Raw genomic sequence first — 25,144 nt, forward strand, 5'->3', positions numbered from 1 at the left:
TTGGATAGATCTGGGTTGGAAACTGAGACAAGTGAGCTAATAAGCTCCTCACTCCTTAGACTTGGATCAATAACTACTACTGACTGTGTCATTATTTATACGGTGCAGCAGAAGACATCTACATGAACCAGGTCATTCTGTGAGCTGGGCACGTTAATAAAGCTGCTTCTCTCTTCTGCTTTCATTTGTTAGCAGTTGTGTATTCTTCTGGTGTCTGAAAGAACAAAATATACACGAGCAATATACTAGGAGAGTTCACAGAACCAGTACTGGGTATATTTTCTCAGAACCTCCACTATGTGCATCCTCAACAGACACAAGCACACAAATTCTGCATAAAGGTTGTGTTTGGTTCAAGACATTAGGCTGAAGCGGGTTACCATGTATCTGGGCAAATTATATACCTCTGGGAGGGGGGGGGTGGGGGGGGGGTATGTACCATGTGGGATGAACCAACCTGTATCTGCCTGACTGAAGCTGGAGTTCGGGAGTTTGACTCTAAGGGGCTCCAGCACATTAAAAACATGATAGTATCTGACTTTATGTCATTGTGCAAGGTACCAAAGATTCCCCTCAGTGCAGCCAAGGACACCAGTAGCTACAAGGATAAAACAAGAAAGCAATTAGTTTGTTCACATGCTGGTGTGTCAGGGTAAGGTTTTCCTTCATGGATCAGTAGTACAAGTGTTCAAACCACTCAGCAAACTTCACGTTAGTAGTGACTTTAACACAGGGCAAAAAAAGCGGAACGAAAGGAGCACTCTGAAAACACATCAGATCTCAATTGGGGGGGGGGCAGATGGGTAGTTTCTCCTCCTCAGGATGAGACTAAACCTCCTGTATGGGAAAAAAAAAGTCGGGCTACTTCCCAGGGACCAATTATTAGATTTTTTTTGTCAACTCCTATTTGGGGAAGTTCATGTCAGATGAATTTATTCTACATTACATTTCATTTTGATTCTTTAAAATGGCCAAAAAACTGGTCTAGTTTTGCCCAGTGTTACAATGATGGTCGGTAAAATGTGTGTATGTGGTAATGGCAGGATGCTGGTAAATGAGAGGGACCAGACCAGCGTGGATTAGATTTATGCCACTGGATCAGTGCAGCGTGGACGCCTCTCCACTGCAGGCCTTTCTGTGCATTGTGGGAAGCTGCTGGTCATGTGACTTTATGGAGGGGAGAACGTCTTGGTACATTAAAAAAAATCTGAACATGCAGTTTGTATAAATGTGTGATTTCTACACGTCTATCAAACTGATTTTAGAAGTGAGATAAATGTTGCATGAGAAACAGTCGGTATCAGTCTTTTGGTCACAATGTGATTACGCTACTGTACCCACTGTTCTTCTCACTCCACTGTACGCAGCCTTCGGTCTGTCTGAGGACAAAGCCTGTATGACATCTGGAAAAGCCAACACACAGCAAACACTCACACACACACACCTAAAAAAGGCATATTTATTGCAGGTGTACCACAGCTTTGCATGGTTAGATCTTAACAAGGTTCCAAGTAGAGCTTTCAACATGCAACCAGAAGAAATGGGAGTGAGATAAAACAGCATGCAATTTATAGAAAACAACACTTAAACTGAAACAGGCTGTTTTACAACTGATCCAAAGTTTAGGACCACACCTCCAAAAAAAAAACCTGTGACCCCCCCCCCCCCCCCACACACACACACACACACACAATAAAAATCCAAGTTCCAGCGGGCATTGTGTACTGTAGCGCTGTCCTGTTGAAAAACCCAGTGGTTACCACACAGATGAGGGCCCTCAGTCATGCGGGATGCTCTCTGCATCATCTGGACATAGCCAGCAGCCGTTTGACGCCCCTGCACCTCCTGAAGCTCCGTTGTTCCACTGAAGGAAAAATCAATCCAGAAGAGCTCAACCAATGACGAACTGCTGTGCTTCAACAGGAACATGTGATTGGTTTCCATATTATGGGCCCCAATGCTGGAGATATCCTCCAGGGTTTTGTGGCAGCAGTGAAATGTTGTCTCACCAAAGAACAACTAGATGCTGCTGTGAGCATCCACCCCGATCAGCCCAGGTCAGTATTTTTCCACAATATTTTAAAAACCGTTTAGAAAGAACAACTTAATCTGGACGCTATTAAGGCACCAAATGACAAACTGCTGCTTCTGACACCTGCTAATAATTTTTCTTAATTATTTTTGTTATTAATCCTCTGTCTTCTGCTTGATGTGCTGTTACACTTGGTTTTGAAGAGCTGTGCTGAGAGCTCACTTTGGAGATATTACAGTGTTCATGCCCTAGAAAAGCTCTGCTGTTTGGGGTCATTGCCACAGCAGCACATTTAAATGAGTTTCCCACTTTGGATGCAGCCAGTCTGAATTATTCATAGACAATATTTAATTAAAAAACAAAAACCTGTCGCTCAAGGCAGCAGAGATTGACCCCACAGCACATGAGCCCGTAATAGTTGACATTTTCAAAAGTTAATTAATAAGACATTCAATGAAGTGGTAAATAGAGGTCACTGAGCCCGCCAGTGTCAGCTAAGACGAGGTTCGGGGAGTGATGGCTAACTACATATCACCTTGTGGACTACGGATTGATTGCTCTGCTGTAATTACTGAATGTGACTGTGTGTAATGTGAAATGTGTCACAGTGATGAACCAGTAGTAATTATGATTCGACGCAGACGTCTGTCTGTCTGAAAATGAGCCAAAACAGCTCAGTTTATTTTATACACAGGCCGAAGGTTATGTTTTAGGCTTAGATTCCATCTAAATGAGATGACATCATTGGTCTTTGCAAAAAGTGTGTTGTTGCAAAGACAAAGTGAAACATTTTCTCACTTTTATGGATTTTGCAGTGGAGTGGTGCTCACCGCTTTGACCCAGACACAACGTCTGTCTGAGGCCTTGATGCTGAGAGGAAACTGCTGAGGTTAGCGCCCCTGCTGCGCGTCACCGTCTCTTACTGCAACAGGACAGCAGGCACACGTTTGTGACCAGCTGATTAGTGGAGGTGGCAGAAAGGCTGGATGATCCTCGAGTGATGTTTTCACCTGAACCCTGACAGACAGGCGGGTGACGACTGTTAGTCTGCTGCTAACACACTCTCTCTTTTTGTCTTTTTTCTGTTTGTTTGCTTTTTTTTATGAACTGGTTGCTTTGAGTATAACTTTAAAATATAAAGTCCCACTGAAGCACTTTTTTTTGCTTCGTTGCTTCAGGGAAGATAAGATGCTCCCTAAGGTTCTGCTTTTGAAAGCCTCTGTAAGCTTAAATTTAGTAGAATATTTTAAAGGCTGCAGCATAGTGATAAGACTGGGATTTGCTGCATTTACATGGAGTAAAAGCTCTGGCTTATACTCTGTGTTTTTATTGCCTGGTACGAGCCTCGGGGGTTTTACAGACTTAATTTCATGTAATGAACTAGACGGAAGATTGTGGAATTATCTAAATTAATGGTATTCTTGGTGGAAGCTAATGCTATAGCCTTTAGAGTTCCCTATTTTTACTCTTATATTCCAACTCAGCATCACAGAGCACAACATCTGCTTTAAAGCAACGGCTGAATCTTGGTGCAGGTCATTGAGTGAAGCACATAAAGTATCTCTCTGAAGAGTTCTTTCATCCCTCATCACCTCAGGTCTGCACTCTGCATTTCGATTACATTTTTAAAAAAAAGTACAGACAGACCTGTGACAGACCTGCCTGCAAAAGATAGATACCCTCATTAGAACAAGTGCACAGGACTGCCTCTTTCTGGCGTGTGCTTGAAAATGCAATTAGAGCATAATTTGATCAAAGCAAAGCAGCTTCTATGACTTTGTGCAGGTCTCACAGCAAGGTGGAGATGCCATGTAGGAGTCTATTTATCACCGGCCTCTTGGCTTGGACTTGGTTTAAAGGTTTTGCCTGACCTTCTTACAGTATGCTCTTACTCCACTAGGTGGGACTGTAGCTGAATGAAGTGAATGAAGCAGTTCTGCTTGCATTTAAGTCACAAACTGAAAAGCTGTACTGGTTGATTTCATGAGAAGCACAAGTCCTCATATTATCAGCTAATGTCATTAATATATGAAACAGCGTTATATTGCTAATACAGATCTATTCATGTGTATAAGCAGTAGTTTAGCTTTGTAGCTCTTCAAGGTGGAGCCAGCTCTAATTCCACTGCACACAGCTCACTAGTTTAGTCCAATGGTTTCCAGCCCATGGAGCCCAGGAACCTCCAAAGGGTCACAGGATGAAGCTGCTGTAACATGATGAAGAGGGCAGAGTGAAGAGTAAAAGCACATCTGTGTGCTCAGATCCATCTTTTTTCTTTGCTTTGTGAAATACTCGATCATTGAAGCCTAAAACAATCATTTACAGTGCTTCTAGTTCTCTGTCAGAAAAACAAATCAATCAGCTGAGACATGACAAAACAAACTACACACTTTGAATGCTGAATGACTGTTTTTGGATTTTTGTTATGTTTTGGTTCGAGCTGTTTCACATTTTGTGTTGTTATCACTGGTTCCTGTCTGGATGGTAACTTTTTAGACCTCGATAACTGGTTTGCCCAGTTTCACAGTTATACATTTGATCCGTTAGCCACCCGCAGGCATATGTACTCCACACATTGCTCTTGTTCTTGTCAGTGTTTTCCTCATCGTGTTTGGCATTTTTTGGACTGTTTAAAGGCTCCTGTGTGCTCCTCTTGTGCTTCTTTGGCACACTGATAGCACTAGATTCACTTTTTTGAGGCTTCGCTTGTGTTTCATTTCATTCCTTATATTATTAAAGTTTTAAAATCCTAATGTGCTGTAAAGTAACAAAACTATAGTGTTCAGAGTTAGAGCACTTACCTCTGCACTAATCAGACGTCAAAGTGAAAAGCAGCATAAAATGAAAAGTATACTGAACTGTAAGAAAGTGTACTTGGTTACGGTGCACCACTGCAGTATAGTCGACTCAAATGTAAGCTGACATTGTGGATGTTCAAAGGAAGTTAAAATGACTAGATGCTGTTGACTTAATTTTATGTTATGCATTTCGGAAGGAAGCACTGTACTTTTTAAACCCACAATACATCTATTTAACTAATACAGACAGTTACAGGAGTAGAACTGACACCCAAAGCACGCCATCGGGGTATAGGCCCAATACACAATGTTGCAAACGTTTAACCTATATCGATCTCTGTTGAGACTGGTGATATTTTTATACTTTGTTCTTATTTTAAAAGTTTCCTTGTGTTGGTCATACAGCCACGACAGACACGGCGCCATAACAACAAACAGCAGCTTGGAATTATGCTCATAAATTCAAGTGCACACGTGGACGCGCTCATTCGCTCCGAGGACGAACCACCCCTCTTTTAGCCCAGAAGTGGTACGCTCCATGTTGGATGTGTTCAGCTCATTGACCGGCGGACAATCCTCATCAGTACCGCCAGAGCCCCGGAGCCTCCGACAGACCGGCCCTTCATTCCCGCACAAAGCGCGCGGCATCCTCCAGCCTCTCCGTCCCGCCATGAAACAGACTCTGAGCGAACTGATGAGGATGAGCAGGATATGCCGGATGATATTTGCCACTTGTTTGGGATCCTTTATTCTGGTCATCTTTTATTTCCAAAGTATGTTTCAACCAGGTAGGATCTCGCTGCTCTTTCTCTCGGGTGTGTGAGTGTGTGTTGATGAATTGCATCCTGCCTGGTAACCTCCTGGCGCGCCGACACACCGATTTGTTCTGGCTGTACAGTAATGCGCCCGATAAATAATTGATACTTGCGCGATGTAAAGGCGTAAATCAACCAGAGTGAGTACGGTGGTTTAAATCGATCTTCCACGTGAGACCGGTCGCCTTGTTGCGCGTTCCGGCGTTTGCTGAGCTGCTCTTTTTTGGTTGAAGTGTTTCTTGGTTTGTGTGTATGTGTGAGTAACCTGGGGCTGGCCACTCGCTTCCCTTCAGCTGACAAGTGGCATGGTGGCAGTAGCGGTGGGGGGCTTTTTGTCTTCACAAACGCGGCTTGGCGATAGGAACTGGTGTACGGGGCAGCACTTAGGTCTGGCACGCAGCGTGGGCTGTGGCATTGTGCTCAAACGCTCCCCAGTGGTTCTCGCTGTCAGGAGAACAAGGAGTTACTTTCATGTGGAATCCATATCTAAAACGGAACTGTCTTTGGGGAGCGTTTAGGACGCGTGTCCTGTCTGGAGACCAGCAGGTAGTAATTTCTTGCACAAGAAAAGAGCTCCTCTCCATCTCAGCGGGGGCTCGGTGATAGAATTTGCATCTAATTATGTTAAATTATGTAATCTGATCTATTGCTTTGCCAAATCTCCGCTGTCTGGATGGATGGAAGGGCTGTACAGCAGCGTCTCTGTGCGCCGAAATCACACAAGTCTGCGCGTCAAGCACAGGCGCAGCGACTATTCAGGCTCAGGGCTGCCGACCTGCTGCACAACAGGTCTACAACGCTCTGAACGGACGAGCATACTTTCGGAGTATTTGCTTTCTCTTAATAAACTGAAGCACCAGACATTTAAATCCCAGAAAAGTCCCGGTGTCTGCGCGGCTCAGCGGCTCATTTCAGATTGACTGGATCAGGCAACGATACTTAAGGTTATAATAAACATATACAATATCTACAGGGGTTTAATGCCACCATGTCCACTGGTGAGATCGTGTAGAGACGTGGATCGGTGCGCAGGTAATGATTTGGAGACATCGTTGCTCTGTGTGGGTAATGGGGCTGCGATGAAACATGAGATAAACAGAGAAAGGCTAATATCATCCATGGGGATATGAAACTGAACTGACCTGCTGTTTTTTCTGTACACACACTGCCACTGTGTGAGTCACCAGTGCAGGTGCTGCTGCCATAGATGGAAAATCATTTCTATTTCTAATCCGCTCAGAAATATTACCACAATACACGTGTTCTGTGTATTAGTATGTCACTGGGCTTGTTATCCTTGAGAGTTTGATATCTTTTATTTATATAGATTAAAGTGTCACTGATTTAAAGTGTCTTTTTCAAGGATAACCTGACAAAGATGGCACCAGGTGACATTTTTAAACATAAGGAAAAAACACAAATACAAGTGAACACAGCAGTCAGACTATATGACATAACACATTAGGCACACAACTGTTTCAAATGAATTTCATGCACCATTCAAACCAACAAAGAGTTCTTTTAAAATTTACATTAAGTCATCCACAATAACCAGTTGTGGCAACGCATCCAGTCCACTAAGGCTAAATGCCAGTTTCGTTACTTAGAAGGAGAAAATACATTTTATTTAGGCCTCTGTGATAACTTCTGATCTATAATTATGTCTAAATACTACTAAATATTTGTCAACAATTCTATTTCAACCCCTTGACCACACTGTAAAAACAAATCCTAATATAAAAGTATTTTACTGTGTGTTTTAGTTTTGTACTGTTCTTCTAGAATATCATTAAATTTACATCAATAGACTGATTTCACATTTCAAATGTAAATTAACGTAAAATCACTGTAAATGTAATAAAACATTATAAAACAATAAAACAATTTCCTTGTTTTTTAAATGTATCTGTCTGTACATGAGCATATTTAGATTGTTAAAATAATTCACAAATGCATCATAATTTCACAAATATCTGTCCGTTATTTGAAAGATTGAACTGTTAAATTCAAATGTGATGCTATGGAAAAATATATAAAATGATTCGTATAAACTTTTTTTTACATCAAATAATAATTATTATTATTATTGTTATTTAGGGCGATCGTGGCTCAAGAGTTGGCAGTTCACCTTGTAATCAGAAGGTTGCCGGTTCGATCCCCGGCTCGGGCACTCGGTCGTTGTGTCCTTGGGCAAGACGCTTCACCTACAGGTGGTGGTCGGAGGAGAATTATAAAGTGGAATTGTAAAGCGCTTTGAGGGTCTCAAAGAGCGCGATATGAATGCAATCCATTATTATTTTAACCAACTGTTAACTGTATATTTCTGTACATTTAAGTATTATTATTCATATTGCCGCATTCATTGACCTTGTTTATAGGTAATTTCATTGTTTAATCACATTAAATTGTTCCTAATTTAATGTTTAAAAGCACTTGAAAAAGGCAAAATCCCATGTAAAATTCGGGCAACAACTTGTATTTTCATTACTGGAAATAACCGTATTTTCATGAGTAAGTTATTTTCTGTTATTTTACGGTATAATTTTGGCGCCCCAGCTGCTGGAATATTACTGTTTTTTTAAGATGTTTTTTCTAACAGTGCAGTTTTGTTCTTAGAAAGAGCAGAGACTGTGTAAAAATGTGTTGTATATAAAACTGGTCCAACTTTAGTCTGCTGGTTACTGTGACACTGAGCTCTGCTTAGTTATGATGATTTCTTATTTTCATCCAAATTGAAATTAAGCAAAGCAGTTGTTGGTCATAGCTTTATAGTTAGGAAGGAGTCACACATGGAATAAAATGCAAAGATTAAATTCTACTCAAAAAATAATGCAACAGTTATGACAATGATGATGATAAAAGGATGAAATGATGTCTTTATTAGGGATGGGTATCGTTTAGGTTTTATCCGATACCAGTACCAAACCGGTACTTTTGAAACGGTGCTTAAACGGTGCTCGAACTGGTGCTTAAAGAATGGAAAACACAAAATTGGTCCAAAAACCTCTCATGTTTAGCTGTTTTTTTGTAAAAAGTTAACAAGTTAACATCACATTGACCTGTCTCTGTATTGTATGTACGGTCGGCAAGGTCTGTCATCTCGGTTGTGGGCAAAAGACCTGCAACTGACAAATAAAGGCTCATCTCATCATCTCATCTCATCTTTTCTGCAGCTATAGGGCATATATGGCATCACTCTTGGCTGGAAGCAGTGCTTAAACAATGGAAAAAACACAAACTTTGTCCGAAAACCTCTCGTGTTTAACTGTTTTCCACTTTTTCTTTGGTCATTTTAGCCTTTTTGGCCAGGGTGAAGGGAGTATCTGCCATCAAACAAGAAGACAGCCGCATGTAGCTATGATGGTGTTTGCTAGTTCACCTTACATGCATTAATGTAATAACGTGGTTAGCCTACTCAACGTAAATTACACACGAACAACATTAAGCTACTCACGCAGAGAAGAACGGCTGCTGCTGCATCATCATCCTCATCATTTCTGCTACACTGGCAGGGCTAGGGGCCAGGACTCTCCTCTTCGGGTTCTCGGGGGATGTTGCTAACTCCGGGTCTGATAACAGGCACCACACCCGCAGTAGATGTACTCGGTGTGAGGTCTTGCAGCAAGCTATCAAATACGGCGCATTTCTCGGCTTTAAAAAAAAGCGCTATGCGTCGCCAGGTGTTTCATCAGATTCGAGGTGTTACCTCCTTTGACAGTATCACAGTATCAGCTTAAAGCACTTGTTGCAGGCTGCTGAGTTTGCATCTTTTGCTGTGAAGTACAGCCAGACTTTTGACCGCTTAGCCTTGGGCATTTTTAATCTGTAGCTCTGCTCTAAAAGAACGTACGTACCTGGGCCCGCCTACTATCCTCGCAAAGGTAAAATGATTGGCTAGAATCCAAAGTGTCTGACATCTCAGGAAAAAAAAAGCACCGAAATAAAGCACCAAAATGTGCGCTGCTTTTCGGTCTGGTTACTACCGTTTATGTCAGAACCGGTGCCACAATGGCACCAGATACCGGTACCCATCCCTAGTCTTTATATAAGATGTTGGGCTGTTTGGTGCTGCCAGAAGAAGCTCAAAGAGCCTTGGCTTGATTCTGCACGTCTCTATAGAAAGAGATACTGAGGGGCTGAAACACAACACATAATTGCTGTATTGCCCAGTTTTCTGTGCAACTCCAACTTTTATAGGGAATCAGTCAAATTAAAAGTAGTTTGCAGTGTTGTGCAAAGGTGCATGCACACTGACTCTGGATACAGATGCTCATGTTGAAAACTCAAGTGAAAGCTCCGGTGTACTGGGTAGCAGCAGAGCTGTACTGCCTGGCTCCAAGTGAGAGTCAAATTTTTGTTAATATGGGTGAACTGACCCTTTAATCGTCTTGATGCACGCTCAATCATCCAGGTTAGTAAATCCCAGAAAGGTTGATTCTGTTGATCTGTATGTAGAGTTTCCAGTGAGTTACTTCAGTCTGAACTAGACTTTGTGACCCTTTATGCATTTAAAATGTCTTTTTAAGACACCCTGTTTGCGAAGATCCTGGTAGAATCATAAGATTTATTTAAAAATTACGTAACTGTAACCTGCTGCAGGAACACTGTACACAGAGAGACCTCTTGTCTATTGTGTATCATTAAAGGAGCTTCCAGGGCAGGAAGTGATTGTAATAGTTGAACCGAGCCTCCATAAAACTGTTCTCAAGGACCCCGGGATCATGCTCCAAGAGTTGTGCCAATCGCCACAGATGTTGCATCAGCTTCTGCTCAACACACACACACACACACGCACACACAGAGAAATATACAGATTACAAAGTGGATATTTGATGTCGTCATGGCAATGACGTGGTCTGGATGCTGTGATTAAAGAGGACACGTTTAAAGCAGGGTGTTTGTGCAGGAGCTTGGTACAAGTTTAAATGCTGGAGTGTGTGTCTGTGCACGATTACACAGCTGAGACGGGTACTGCTGACTAGCATGTGTGTTTACTGTTGCTGACTTCCTTTATGACATTTATCGTTATCTCTATCTTTGCCATCTTATCCCTCTTTCTGAAATGACTTAATCACCCTTTTGTAAGCCCTCTGTCCTTCCCCTCCCTTTCACTCCTTTACATTCCTGTCTTTTAAACACACACCAGCACTGTCATTGTTCTTCCGATAAAGTTGGAAGCAGCGTCTCCGTGGTTCAGGCATGTTTAGCTGGTTTAGGAATCACACTGGGCCTCCCAGTGTAAACTCTCACCTCTCCTCCAGGGCTTGCAGGATCACGACCTCTTGTAGAAGAGACAAAGGAAGGGGGATGAGGGTAGAGTGGTGGTGAGTTGGGTAGGGGGTTTACAGTGGTGTCACACTGTAGTCTTTGCTAATATCTCTACAGAATAAGGCTTAAGAGCTCAAGTGTAGTCTGAGGCAAAAAGGTTTTTGTGTGTTCACCGTGTCAAAATGTCAAAAACTGTCAAGTTTACGCTCAAAAAGAAAAATCATTTGGCATGAATGGAAGTGTGAAGAAGCATTTTGCAGCTCTCCAGAGACTGGTGTTTTACCTGTGGTCTTTTCTGCTCCCAGTGCAGTTCATAATCTCTGCAGTAGAAGGAGATGCCCCGGTAATGCTGCCAGTACACTGGCATTAGCCTGCAGCTCTGTATTCAACAGCTTTTTGAGCGCACGCCAAATGAGATTCTGTTTGGCGCGTACCGCCAGCCTAGACAAAACAGGCAGAAAGCATGGCGGCAGGGAGAACATTACCAGTTCTCATGCTCAGAGTGAAGTTAAGCTGTTTGCACCTGTGTCAGACACGACGACTCTTTGTTAGGTACAACTGTCTGTATCTACGAGTGAATCGGGAGAACAAGCAGACTGTCGTTCTAAGGTTCTGTTCTCAAGGTACATAAAGAATAAAATAAAGTTGTCCCCAAACCTGAAAAATGTAAATTCTCCCACATGAAGGTCTTTTATAAAGTCTTTTTACTGTACCATTAAACTTGATTTATAGTGAGTACGGTTTGCACTCATGCACATGTGCTTGTTTGTCAGCGTTGCTCTGCCAGCAGGACTGATCCTGCCTATCGTCTCAGCTGAAACACAGGAAAGACTTTTGACTCGACACACTCGTTAGCGCTTCAAAATGGAAGATAAGGACCATACTGACTATTGCATTGGCAGTGTGAGCAGTCAGATATTAGAGCCTCACAGCACATATTACAACCAAGCAGACCAATCAAAACGGTTATGGTCTTTGTTGCTGGAACATATAATTACTGTTTTGGGTCCATACAAAGGAAGTATAGGTAGTTACTTTGATTTAATGCTGTACTTTTATTCAGGTTTAAGGAGTGTTATTTGCATGGCTCATAACGCTCATGATGCTCAGAACCACGGCCTCTCTGCTTCTTCCATTTACTCTGGCATTTAGCCTCATGACACACAGTCTCTAAATGATTTATCCAGGATACCATGTTAGGGGCTCTCACTAATTGTTAGCAGTATTTATCTATACTGACCTAATACTGATTACATGATCTGTCATTATACACATGCTTGTATTCTACACACTACAGCAGCTGAATTCCTTGGTGCATTTGCCAAACCTCTCATCACACGCTGGATAAAAAATGGCAAAAGTTCTAAAAGCTTTGGTGGAAGCTCTCAAGGCTTTTCTTCCACACTGAAATGAAATATCCAGAGTCTGGAAAAAGGCAAAGTTAATCTGACAAAATGACTACTGGCATGATAGAAAAGCCCACATTAGGATGTCGCTCAAATTATTTAGGATGCCTACGGAGAACAGTCCTGCCTGCCTGCCTGAAATATGGAGTCATGAATTTCACGCAGCAAAAAAAGGCGGTGTAGGGTTTTAAGAAGTATACGGTAGATTATTGGTGCAATACGCATCTCTGTGATCACAAATGCGACAGCCAGACGGGGAAACATAGGCCTTTCCTGCTGAACGGAGACTGTCACAGCTCTTGTTGTTGTATAGTTTAGCTTGCTGACAGCCAAGAGCTACAACCTCTGGCCTTCCACCTTAATCCTTTCTGGGGGCATTCACCTTCAGCCTTCATTGTGCCTGTGACAGATCTCATCTGCGTCACCACACTGAGTTGCTGCTGGGCCTTTAAAGGCATCGTAGCTGCAGAAATCAGCACGGCTAATAAGGCCGTTTGCTTCGTGGGCTTCTTGTCTGGGATATTTGGAGTGTGTGTGTGTGAGGCTGCAGCCCTGCTCGCCCACTGCACTGTCTTTGCTCAGCCTGTGAGAGGTAACCTGCTTGTGCACCCAGGCTTCAAAGTTGCGTGCTCACATTTCACGTCTGCTACTGGAGCAGCCAGCTGCTCGCTGAGACAGACCTCAGTGACCTCATTAGAAATCTCAACATTATTAGTTTTGTTCCTCATGTGTTTGTGTGGGAGAGAGAAAGCTCCATGATAACAACAGAGATGGACGAGTGAACTGATTCTGTCTCGAGAAAGAACAGAAAATCCTAGAATGTCTACAGGAAACTCAAAATTCCTCACCTTGGTTGCTCTGTGGCGTCAGCTGTGGTAAAGAGGCTGAGTCACTCGGGTCAGTGACCTCAATTATGGGGCCTTGTAATCTGAAAAAATGGAGAGCCTCTTTAAGAAACTTGCAACAAACTGAGAAGAATAGAAGAATGCCTTTGCAAAGGCTGCTTTTGTCTAATAGTTTTATTATTTAACATGTTATAAAACAGAGAATATTTCTAACCAATTCTTATCTGTGACCAAAATGTGCCTCTTTTCACCTTCTTCAAACAGACAAAAGAACGTTTTGTCATCACTGTGGCATCATGATCCATGAAGACAGTTTCTGTGTTCTCCTTATCAAACCAGCATTTTTAAGATGACATCTTTTCCACCCTAACAAGACATTAATTGTGTTCTTAGGGTGGAAAGTAGAACAGTGAGATTGCTCAAACTGTCGGGCTGGAATGGGAAAAGAAATGCGCTCTCAAGTCCGAGCTTCTGAGTTTGTCATGAGCTACAAGTTGCAATTTGGTATTTCTGCGTGTACAAGGCGATTAGTCTTTACTTTTGAAGAACCGAGAGACACCCTCAAATTTTCTATTCACACAAAAACAGAAAGAAAAATGCATCCAGCAGTGTAAATCATCTGGCTGTGTGCGTGTCTTCTAGCTACTGTTATTGATTTGCAGCTTTTTTCTTTTTATTCTGGTCAGCGTGCAGGTTCATGCTTGCTCTTTGCAGTTTTGGTTTCAGGGGGGGCTGTTGGCCTTGTCTGATTTGTCTGTTTTAGGAAACGTCTAGAGCAAAGCATGTGTGTTTTTGATGCTAACACCTGTGTGCAAGTGAGACAAGCAAGAGCAAAAGCTTTGCACCTGAGCCATGAATTCCCATCAAGCTTGCTGCAGTTTGCTGGTCCAGTTACCCAGAGCAGGTATCTCTGTTCCAGCAGCCTGTCTACTAAAAAGCATTCAAGAGCTTCAGATGTAAAATGTGAGAAACAGACTCGAGTAAACTTTGCAGTTTACATGTGTATGATCACTTCAGATCCTCGTTGTGATGACTGATCACTTTAGCGCTTACAAAGCCGAGGAGCTGCATTAACATTTAAATGCACGGTACTCAAAGGTCAGTGATGTTTTCAACATGTTGAGAAATCCTCAGAACAGCGCACAGATTCACTTTTCTTCTGAGGACAATAACTACCAGCTGCGGCGACTGCAGCTCAAACCGCTGCTGTAACAAATGCTGTCACAACCAAACTGCTCCCTTTCTTTTAGAGCCTGTTGCCACTTCTCAGGTTTCCTGTGTATCCTTCCTGTTTAGGGTTCCTCACAGAACCCGGCTGATGTTATCACACAGTGCGAGGAGATGATCCAGATACACAGCAAAACATAGCTGCCTTGTTTGGATTCAGCCTCATAGCTGTGTTTGTGTACCCCCTTCTTTACCTCCAAACTGTGTCCCCTTTCCCACCTCTCTGCCACTTTATGTCTGTGTGTGTTGTGAGAGTGTATCCCAGAGTTCCTGTGTGTGTAATCCCGGTTCTGCTGCTGTTTTCCTGCTCTGCTTAAAACATCCAGTGCATCAGAGGCGGGGGGAGGGGAGCAGGGGATCCCTGTTATGGCTCGTTCTCTGATCCCAGTGCGCCCTGATGAACTCCCACACATAACGTCATGATATGTGTGATGATCAGGGATGTTCAGAGTAGACTTAATGTCTGACATTGCTCTTGATGCATTCTTACAAAGTGCAGGAAAGTCTCCACAAACGTGAACCCAAGGGCCAATTTTTGGAGCTCATGGTAACTATGGCGCCTCACTGAGGGCCAAAAAGGTGCATATGGACAGTAAAGCTAGACATATCATTCCGTTTAGCCACAGGTGCAAAAAATAAAGCAACAGAAATAGAAAGAGTGGCAATGAGACTGGAAATCCTCTATACAAACACTAATCTATTTTCATTTCGTAAAATTATGTACAGCAGTCGCTCGTTTATCGCAGGAGTTACGTTCTAAAAACAACCCGCGATAAGTGAAATCCGCAAAGTAGCCAACTTTATTTTTTACAATTATAATAATAATAATAATAATAAATTTTATTTATGAGCGCCTTTCAAGTCACCCAAGGACACTTTACAATAGGATAAAACACTTAGTAAAACAATGGCAGAATAAGAACAATAAAATAAAGCACAAGATAAAATGGACAAACAGTGGATTCACAGTGAATATGCAGATTTGAACAGATGAGTTTTGAGTTGGGATTTAAACTGGGGGAGAGAACCAATATTTCTTATTTCAGGGGGCAGAGAATTCCACAGCCTGGGAGCAGAGCAGCTGAAAGCTCTGCTTCCCATGGTGGTGAGGCGGAAGGAAGGTACAGTAAGCTGGACAGAAGAAGAAGAACGAAGTGAACGGGCAGAACAAGTGGTGGTTAACAGGTCAGAAAGGTAAGAAGGAGCGAGGTTATGAAGGGCCTTGAAGGTGAGCAGAAGAAGTTTGAAAATTATCCGGAATTTCACAGGGAGCCAGTGAAGTTCCTGAAGAACAGGGGTGATGTGCTGGTAGGAGGGGTTCTGGTGATAATGCGAGCAGCAGAGTTCTGAACCAGTTGAAGCTTATAGAGGGATTTTTGGGGGAGACCATGCAGAAGAGAATTGCAGTAGTCAATACGGGAGGTAACAAGACTATGTACAAGAATGGACGTAGACTGGGTGGAAAGAGAAGGAAGCAATCTGTTAATGTTACGTAGATGGAAGTAGGCAGAACGGGTGAGGTTACTGATGTGTGATTTATAAGAAAGTGTACTGTCTAGGATGACACCAAGGCTCTTAACCTGAGGAGAAGGGAGAACTGTGGAGTTATCGATGGTGAGTGAGAAATGGTTTGCCTTCAAAAGGTTGGATTTGGTGCCAATAAGGAGGATCTCAGTTTTATCCTCATTGAGCTTTAGAAAATTAGAGGTAAACCAGGATTTTAACTCGGATAGACATTCTGTAAGGGAAGAAGGTGGGAGGGAGGAATCAGGTTTGCAAGAGAGATATAACTGGGTGTCATCAGCAAAACAGTGAAACTGAAGATCAAATTTGCGGAAGATGGTACCTAGAGGGAGGATGTATATTATAAAGAGAAGAGGGCCTAAAACTGAGCCTTGGGGTACACCAGAGATGACGGGGAATAGACGAGAGCGGAATGATCTTAGTTGAATAAACTGGGAACGGTTGAGGAGATATGATTGAAACCAGGCGAGGGGTGTGTCAGAGATGCCGAGAGAGGAAAGTCTGCTTAGAAGGACAGAGTGAGAAATGGTGTCAAAGGCTGAGCTCAGATCTAAAAGGACGAGAATGGTGAGAAGACCAGAGTCAGCTCCGATTAAGAGATCGTTAGTGACTTTAAGTAGAGCAGTTTCGGTACTGTGACATGAGCGAAAACCAGATTGAAATCTCTCATAGATGTTATTATTAACCAGGTGTAAATGAAGTTGAGCTGCAACCACTTTTTCGAGTATCTTAGAAATGAAGGGTAGATTGGAAATCGGACGGAGGTTGTTAAAGTTGTTAGGATCTAAAGAAGGTTTTTTCAGTATAGGAGTGACTAGAGCAGTCTTCAATAAGGAGGGAACGATACCGGTGGTGAGAGAAGAGTGAATGATAGCAGAAATGAGTGGGAGTAAAGAAGAGAGGCAGGATTTCACAAGCCCCGTGGGCATGGGGTCAAGATGACATGTGGCAGGTTTTGATTTACATATTAACTCGGAAATATCAGATAAATCAGGAAGATGAAAAGTGGAAAACGGCTCAAAAAGGAGAAAAGGTTCTGGAGAGGGCGTAGACACAACATTTGATCTGAGTTGCTGGTGGATGTTATCGATTTTCGTAGTCCAGAACAGCATCAAGGAGTTGCAGGTTTCAGAGGAATAGAAGTGCGGTGGTAAAGCGTTGGGGGGTTGAATTAGTTTGTTGAAAACTGAAAACAGAGTCCTAGCATTACCCTCATAAGAACTGATAATACCAGAGTAGAAGCTTTGTTTGGCCTTGTTAATGGAGTCTTTATACTGAAGTACATGGTATTTATAGATTTCTGAATCAACAGTTAAACCAGATTTCTTATATTTACGCTCTAGCTGCCGAGCTTTGGCCTTCAGAGCTCGGAGGTCAGAGGTAAACCAGGGAGCAGAGCGAGTGAAGGAAACAGAGTGGGTTTTTACAGGAGCCAGAGAATCAAGGACAGTGCGTAGACAATTATTATAATATAACAACAAATCATCAGGAGTAGAATAGAAGTCCGGAATCTGAACATTGTCCAAACTGGTAGTGAGAATGTCCATATCAATGTTCTTGATGTTGCGGAACGAGATGAGATGGGTTGGCTTGGTAGAAGAGCAGCAGAGAGTGAGGTTAAATGAAAGGAGGAAGTGGTCAGTTATGGGGATTTCAGTAGCAGAAAGATTCGAGGGAGTAAGACCAGAACAGCAGACCAAGTCCAGGGTGTGTCCTTTAGAGTGAGTGGGGAAGTCGATAAATTGTTTAAATTCAAAGCCTTCGAGACAGGAGGAAAAGTCTCTGGTGAGCAGAAGGTCATTATTGTCCATGTGAATGTTGAAATCTCCCACCAAGATCACATTTGGGGAGAGAGATGAAAGATGGGTTAGTAGATTAGCAAAGTCACTGAGAAAGACAGGGTTAGGTTTGGGGGGGCGGTATACAGAAGCTATGATAGTGGGAATGGGTCCAGTCAGCTCACATGCAAGGACCTCTAGAGAACTAAAGGTATCAACATTAACCGGCAGGACTTTCAAGTGCTGGCGAAAAAGGATCGCGAGACCACCCCCACGACCTGAGCAGCGGGGTTTAGAAAAGTAAACAAACCCCAGAGGAGCAGATTCGTTTAGCTGAGAAAAGTCATCAGGTTGTTGCCAGGTTTCAGTTAAGCAGAAAAAGTCAAACTTACGGTCAGATAGGAGGTCTTGGATGAGAGGTCCCTTACTTGTCAATGAACGAATGTTTAGAAGACCGAAGTTGAGTGGAGTATCTTCTTTTTTGCTAATCGCGGTGTGCGCCCTGGGCAGGTGGGCTAGAGATCGATGGTTGACAGCCCGATCAGGGTTCCTGCGAGGGCGGCGAGTAGCAGACCAGAACGATTTAGTTCCATTGAAGTTATGGAAAATCCTGCGGGACCCGCGATGGATGTATCTCTGGCGAGGCTGGAAAGTGATGCCCGGGTGGTAGTGAAGCTCCGCCGGCGACGGCAGCGATAGCTGCCCGCGGAGGCACAGGAGCTCAGCGGCTGTATAGCAGAGCAGTCCAGCCGTAGGATGGTAGACGAGCGTCAGGAGAATCCAAAATAGTGCCGACCAGCTCAGGAACATCTTGGTCCTGAGATGTTTTAAGGCTTTAAAACCCCTCACGACACACTTTACACACTTTTGTTAGACAGGCATGAACATTTTCACACTTTTCTGTCTTGTCTCTCAAAGTTCAAACCTTGTAGAAAATGAGTCCAGTATTATAGAAAGAAACCAAAGGAACCCGCAGGTGACGACGTTTCGTCGACACTGTTGTTTGTTGGGGAGAAAACTTACCCCCTAACCCTATCCCCAGTCTGTCAGTGCGCCCCAGGGCAGCTGTGGCTACAATGTAGCTGCCATCACCAGTGTGTGAATGACTGAATGTAGTGTAAAGCGCTTTGGGGTCCATAGGGACTAGTAAAGCGCTATACAAATGCAGGCCATTTACCATTTCACCATTTACAGGACTCACTGCTAGGATCGAAGATTTATGTAAATTTGACGAGCTGAACATGTTCTGTACTGTACAGCAGACACGGCACGAGATTGATTGGCTGTAGACTATTGTCAATCAGGATGCAGAACACAACGCGCTGTAAAAAAAACAAAAAAGCAATGGAAAGTTGCCCCCCCCCAAAAAAAAAAAAAAAATCTGTCAAACAGTGAAAGGTGAACCTTGTTATAGCGAGGGACCACTGTATAACAATTTATTAGTAACAAAAAGTTCATATTCTGCTTGGCTAACTTTAGACGAGGGCTAAATTCAGGGCTAAAGGACAATGAAATGTATTGAACATACACCAGCTAAACACAAAAGAGGGATGGGTCTTTATCATCTAAAGAGCCATCGCTGTGTTACTCTGCAGTGTAGGCCGCACCTGTCCCCATCACAGCTGGAGGGACGTTACAGTAACACTCGAACAACATATATTTATAGTCAGATATATCAGGCAGTCAAACGTGTTATAAGAATATTTAGAATGTTTCCAGGACACTGATCTGAGTTATAAAGTAACAAAGATTACATTCAGACATTAAAATGGTGTACGGGGCAGCTGACTGCTCCTTTAAAATGTAAACAGTGTATATACACTTATGTTTGTTGAAACCTAATATTAGACAAAGGTAGGTGACTGTCCTGACTCTTTAAAAATCTTTAGTGTAAAACTCTGAGCAGCCGGAGCCCTGACACTGAACACTCATTCACTAGAGTCGGTCACCATCTGCACGAGCATCTGGACTTCATTAGTGAGGCGATGAAAGGACTGCCACAAAGAAAGACACTTGAAATCACACACACACACACACACACACACACACACACACACACACACACACACACACACACACACACACACACACACACACACTCTTTGAGCCTTGATTGAGATTTACAAAATCATGTGATAGAAGTTTGCCACAACCGGAAATATTTCCTTTTTGACATTTTGTATCAGTAAGAAAACAATTTGCACACGAACAATAACACAGCTTTTATGGCCATTATCAGACACAGTGAGACATTCCCATAGCTCGGAACAACAACCAGGCCTATTCTGAGTGCAAACAATGGACAGACAGATACTGTCAGAGCCAACAAGTGTGTGTGTGTGTGTGTGTGTGTGTGTGTGTGTGTGTGTGGTGGTGTGTGTGTGTGTGTGTGTGTGTGTGTGTGTGCGTGTGTGCGTGTGTGTGCGTGTGTGTGAGGCCTTTCTAGACCAATTGGCATCTACGTTTACCTCCCCAATAACTTCACTGGAGCATCATCAGCAAGGCCTTGGGGGATTTGAAATGCACCATCCCTCGCAGAGCAGACTCATACTTGCAACATTGCACAAAGGGAACTCTGCAGTCACCCAGCTTTCTTTCCCACCCTATAAAAACCACCTGATGTCTGGAGAACCAAAGTCTGCTTCATATGTGGTCCTCTGGATTCAAGTCTGTGACTGCAGCTGGAATACAACATAAAACTGTATGGCAGAAACAGGCACTCTCTAGTTGTGCACTTTTCATTTGCACAAACTGGCAGGAGGAATCAAGCAGACTATTATCTGAAGTGCATCCTTTGTAAACTTTGACTCATGGAGAAACAAAGAAAATGACTCGTGGTGATCAAAGAATCACTTGTCAGACAGGGAAGTGCTAATGTTAGCCTCAGCGGTGTGGCCTGCACATAAACATCTGCCCACCATGCATCATAAAAATCACAGGATGTTTTGATGGGTATTCATCCATCTTGTGTTCAATCAATTTACCAAAGGCAAGATTGTGTCCAAAAATTCTTCTCTAGAGTCTGTGTTCTCAGGGGGATTATAGAGCAGTAAACTGAAACATGGTTGTGATGTGCCACACATCCATGTTCTGCAGTGACGTCTGGATCGTCTGTAGTTGTCTTTGTTTGAAAAGGATGCGTGCTACACTAATGAAGAGGCAACACCGCAAATGAGATCTTCAGTTCACTTCACTGAACAGCTATATTTGGTTATGGATCTATCTACCTGTCTATATGCCATGTTTTCCAAGCTAATTGTGCTTACTTTGGATTTCTCTAATGTTTAGCTAACATTGGTGTTTGAGCAGAACAGGAAGCATTGCTTTAAATGAGTCATGCAGTAATACGAGAATGATCAGTGTTTAATGTTTCCATTTGTAAAATTGGTCCCATTCTTTGGGATACAAATGAATAATCTCCTTGCATGCAAAGCCAATTCACATCTAAGAATGACCCTGTTTTGTTTTATTAGTTTGTTCAAAGATCTGCTCCTCCAGTTGAAGTAACTGTGCCTGAAATACCACAGAGGTTTTTTTTCCTTTAAATAAACCGTATAATTAATTATTACAAATTGCAGTAAAATATAACATCTCAAGTATGTGGAATGACAGCTGAGACTGTTTAATACAGACTGATACGAATAATTGTGTAATTACAGGAAAATCCAGAGCAGCTTTAAATGAGATGTGTCTGACTGGAAGTGGGGGGTTCAGCATCACTGGGTATGTGTATTTACTAGCATGTTGATTACAGTGTAGCTTGTAGTGGGAGTGGATGGTTCCAGTGGCTCATGCACAGCGGCCCCTTGTGCATATGCTGGCACAGAACAACAGCAGCAGCGGAGATGGGAATATAATCACAGCACCGCTGCAGATAAATATCGATTCGGTTGTTATGTTTTAGCCCCAAGTAGGACATCAAGACGTCTGTGTTTGCCACATTTAGGCATTAGAAGTCGCAGTCCAGGACTGGGGCATATTCAGGAGGTGACAGAAGTGCTTTCAGGCCTGATCTCACAGTTAGTGTTTACCCTGGAGTGCAAGGAGCCAGAGGAGTGTGTGTGGGTTTGTGTCTGTGCTCAAGATGACCCACTAGGTATACAGTCGCTCCTGCTGCTTCCCCAGGACAACTCAGCAAGTGTATGCATACATGTTTCCCTGTGTGCCTCGAATCCTTGTCTTTGGAAAGTCAGTGAGTTAATTTAGGAATTAGGTAAAGTAACTGGGCACGATGAGGTGCTGAGCTCTTTGAAAGTCAGCAAAGTGCAGCGTATAGAGCATAGGCTCTGTACACGTGAGCAAATAAAGAGGGTGACAGTGTGTTTCTGGCTGCCAGATGTACTGTAGACTGTGTGGCATACGAGAAGTGAATCATGGCTTTAATTAAGTGGAGGAAGGCTGAGTCGTGTCTCATTAAATTGCTGGTGGAAGAACATTTAAACCTGCCTGTTCTACATCAGCTACTGGGACACTTTACAGAACAACGGGAGGGAATTTCCACTCCTCCTCCTTCGACTCTTCTTCCTCTAGCCTCTCCTGACTCACTCCATTTGCCAGAGAAAAGGAATTATCTGCCCTGTGTACTCTTTGAACACTGCTAAATGTCATTGCCTTTAGAACTTTCATTGTATGATAAAATGCTGCATTTCTTTAAACGTAAGTCATCCAGGTCTACTAGGAGCTTTTTAAATGATTAGTAATATATACAGTTTTAGCCCTGGCTTTCTCTGAGCGTGGCAATCCCCCAGGTCTGTTAACCCTGCCACGGGTATATTGCTCATCCTAAAAATAAATAAATACATTGTAAAACTGTGGCTCTGCCTTTGTCAAGCCTGAGAAGACAGTCACAGTGTAGCATAGCATAATGATAACTACAACAGTATATAATATTAGACTTAAAGACGGTGGATTTTTAGTGGGAAAACATGGGTGGTGTATATATAGGTGGCCCATATTAGCACTTACATGCTACATGAATGAAAAAGATCACCATCCAGATTAGCAGAACTCCGGTGTGGACGGTTAAGTCCGCCATTGAGGGTCCCAAGCCCGGCTGAGAAAGGAGGAGGGTTGGCGTTGGGCTAGCGACCCACCCTGTAAAGATCAACTTGCTACCGAAATGGCAAATCAAAGTTATCATGACCAAGATGGCTTCAGGATACCTTGACATCCATCAACACACCTGAAGGACCTCGACTTCGTGGATGACATCGCTTTGTTGGCCGACGTCCGGAAGAACATGACGACCATGACACCAAGCTTGGAGCAAGAGGCAGCCAAAGTGGGCTTGCAAATCAGCGGGAACAAGACCGAGGTCATGAGGATCAGTTACGTGATGACTCAGGATCCCATTGTAGTAGGATACCAACCGCTGGAGGAGGTGAACCAAATCACCTACCTGGGCAGCATCTTTGCAAGCGACAGAGATGCTGATCATGACGTCGTGTGTCAGATTGCGAAAGCAGGTGCGCTCTTCGGCCGATCTGGTCGAACGCAAAGATCGATCTGGCGAGGAAGATTAATCTGCTCGACTCCATCATTATACCTAACTAGCGATCTACGCTTGTGAGACGTGGAAAACAGCAGCCAAAATCACCAAAAGACTCAATGTGGCCCAACAGCCATGGCTAAGTCAGATCCTGCCTGTCTCTTACTGGGACTACACGTCCGCTCCATGACATTTTGACTAAGCCACAGGACGTCACATTCTGCACCAAGTCCTGCACCAACTGCCCAAGATCACGTGGAACCCACTCCATGTCACGGACCGCCGGGGCGGACCGTGTGGAGTGAGTAGAGGACCCAAGAGCAAACAGAGGTGAGGACACAAAACTGGATTTAACAAAAGGCGAGCCTTTATTTAGGGCCGAAAACTCATGGAGAAAAACAACTAAGTAACTGAGGTAACCTGAACATAGACTGGGAAACTATGACTCTACTGAGATTAGACTGTGACTAAACAAAATGCAAACTATGGCTGGGAAACTATGACAAGGGGTGGGGGAGATAGCACAGACGACACGACACAGACTGTATGCAACACAGAGACTAAATACACATGAGGGATGATCAGGGGAAGTGGCCACACATGGGAGCACAGCTGACACACATGAACCTAACGACAGGACAGGAGAGGTGACACTAAATACACTGACATTGAATACAGACTTTCAAAGTAAAACAGGAAACATGGAGATCAGACATGACACATGGACCGGGGAGACTTAGTACAGGGGGAGATGACATAAACAACTAAGGAACAAACCTAAACTGCAATCTAGAAATTAACTAGGTGAACTAAGCTAGGTGCAAATGAATACAGAAGATACATGGAACTCAAATACTGGGTCGCTTGACCCAGGACCATGACACTCCATGGAAGACACAAACCAGGACGCCACCGTACAACATGGCAGAGGACAATCGTTGATGATTTACACGCCTTAGACATTGCATGGGATGAGGCCGAAGCAGCCGCAGCTGCTGGCGGAGATCTGCCGCCCAATGCGCTGAACGGTGCAGCAGGACCTAAGTCTAAGTAAAAGCATATCACATGACCACACATGTTTACTGGACTTGTCTCCTGAGCACAAAATCAGTAGCAACATGATAAATGATAACGGTCATGCAGAATGTAAGTGCACAACATCTGCTATCGTAGACGGCGAGGGTAATAGATAGTAATAATTTGTTACCCGTGTCGTAGTCAAGGCAGAGTCCATAGTTTTGTTCGGAAAAAGTCCATGTAAATGACGTGAGTGAGTGAATGTGTGTGACTGAAAAAATATGCTTTTTTGGTAGTGTAAAGGTGCTTTCAGGGGTCAGTGACACTATAATGTTGCTGCACAAGTAGCAGTTGGCCATATCTTTAAAGCCCCTTCCTACCAGCTGTCAGGTGACTAGGCCAGTGTTAGCGGTCCTCGGTATCATTTGGCTGCCTCTTCAGAGAGCCTGTGATGGTTGGATAGACAATGGAGTAAATGTCTCTGAGAGTCACTGGGGAGATGGCTACTTATTGCCACAGAATATATCTGTACTTGACAAAAAGCAAGCAAAGGAACATCTTAATAAAGTGTTATACAAGAGTATATCCCCCTTTTGCATGCATTCTTCCTTTTACTACTATATAGAAAATGACAAAATAGCTAACAGGACAATCCGAATACACGGACATAAAGTCATTATGTGTATTACTGCTTGACTGATTGTACAGTCACTAAACATTTTACCAGGCACTGATATCACTTTTGCTTTTTACCACAGCACACTTGTTTCAATTCCTCCACAGAGCTCTCTTTGCCACTCTCCATCTGAGCTCAGTGTTGCATGAGTTTTTCCAGCCTTGTTTGTTCTGCCAGCGTGGCCAGTTTGGCCCATGGAGCTGGTGGATGGTGCCACTGGCCTTGTTGCAGATTCCACTGTGCAGCATGGCAGTACGCAGCTCAGCGGCC

The 25,144-nt window shown here is 43.3% G+C and overlaps 1 protein-coding gene across 2 annotated transcripts in view; it reads left to right on the forward strand.

Moving 5' to 3' along the window:
- The first annotated feature begins 5,374 nt into the window (after positions 1–5,374).
- Positions 5,375–25,144, forward strand: part of chst11 (carbohydrate (chondroitin 4) sulfotransferase 11) — a 97,079-nt gene continuing 77,309 nt past the window's right edge. The window contains exon 1 of one of the 2 annotated variants that reach the window (XM_040050322.1): positions 5,375–5,603. In XM_040050322.1, the coding sequence (XP_039906256.1) occupies positions 5,501–5,603 (103 nt within the window). In that variant the 5' untranslated portion in view covers positions 5,375–5,500. Of the gene's footprint in view, positions 5,619–25,144 lie in introns of both variants that reach the window. The other variant, XM_040050321.1, reaches the window with a different exon arrangement.

Source organism: Simochromis diagramma, unplaced genomic scaffold (assembly GCF_900408965.1).
Source record: "Simochromis diagramma unplaced genomic scaffold, fSimDia1.1 OVJJ01000131.1, whole genome shotgun sequence".
NCBI lineage: Eukaryota > Metazoa > Chordata > Actinopteri > Cichliformes > Cichlidae > Simochromis > Simochromis diagramma.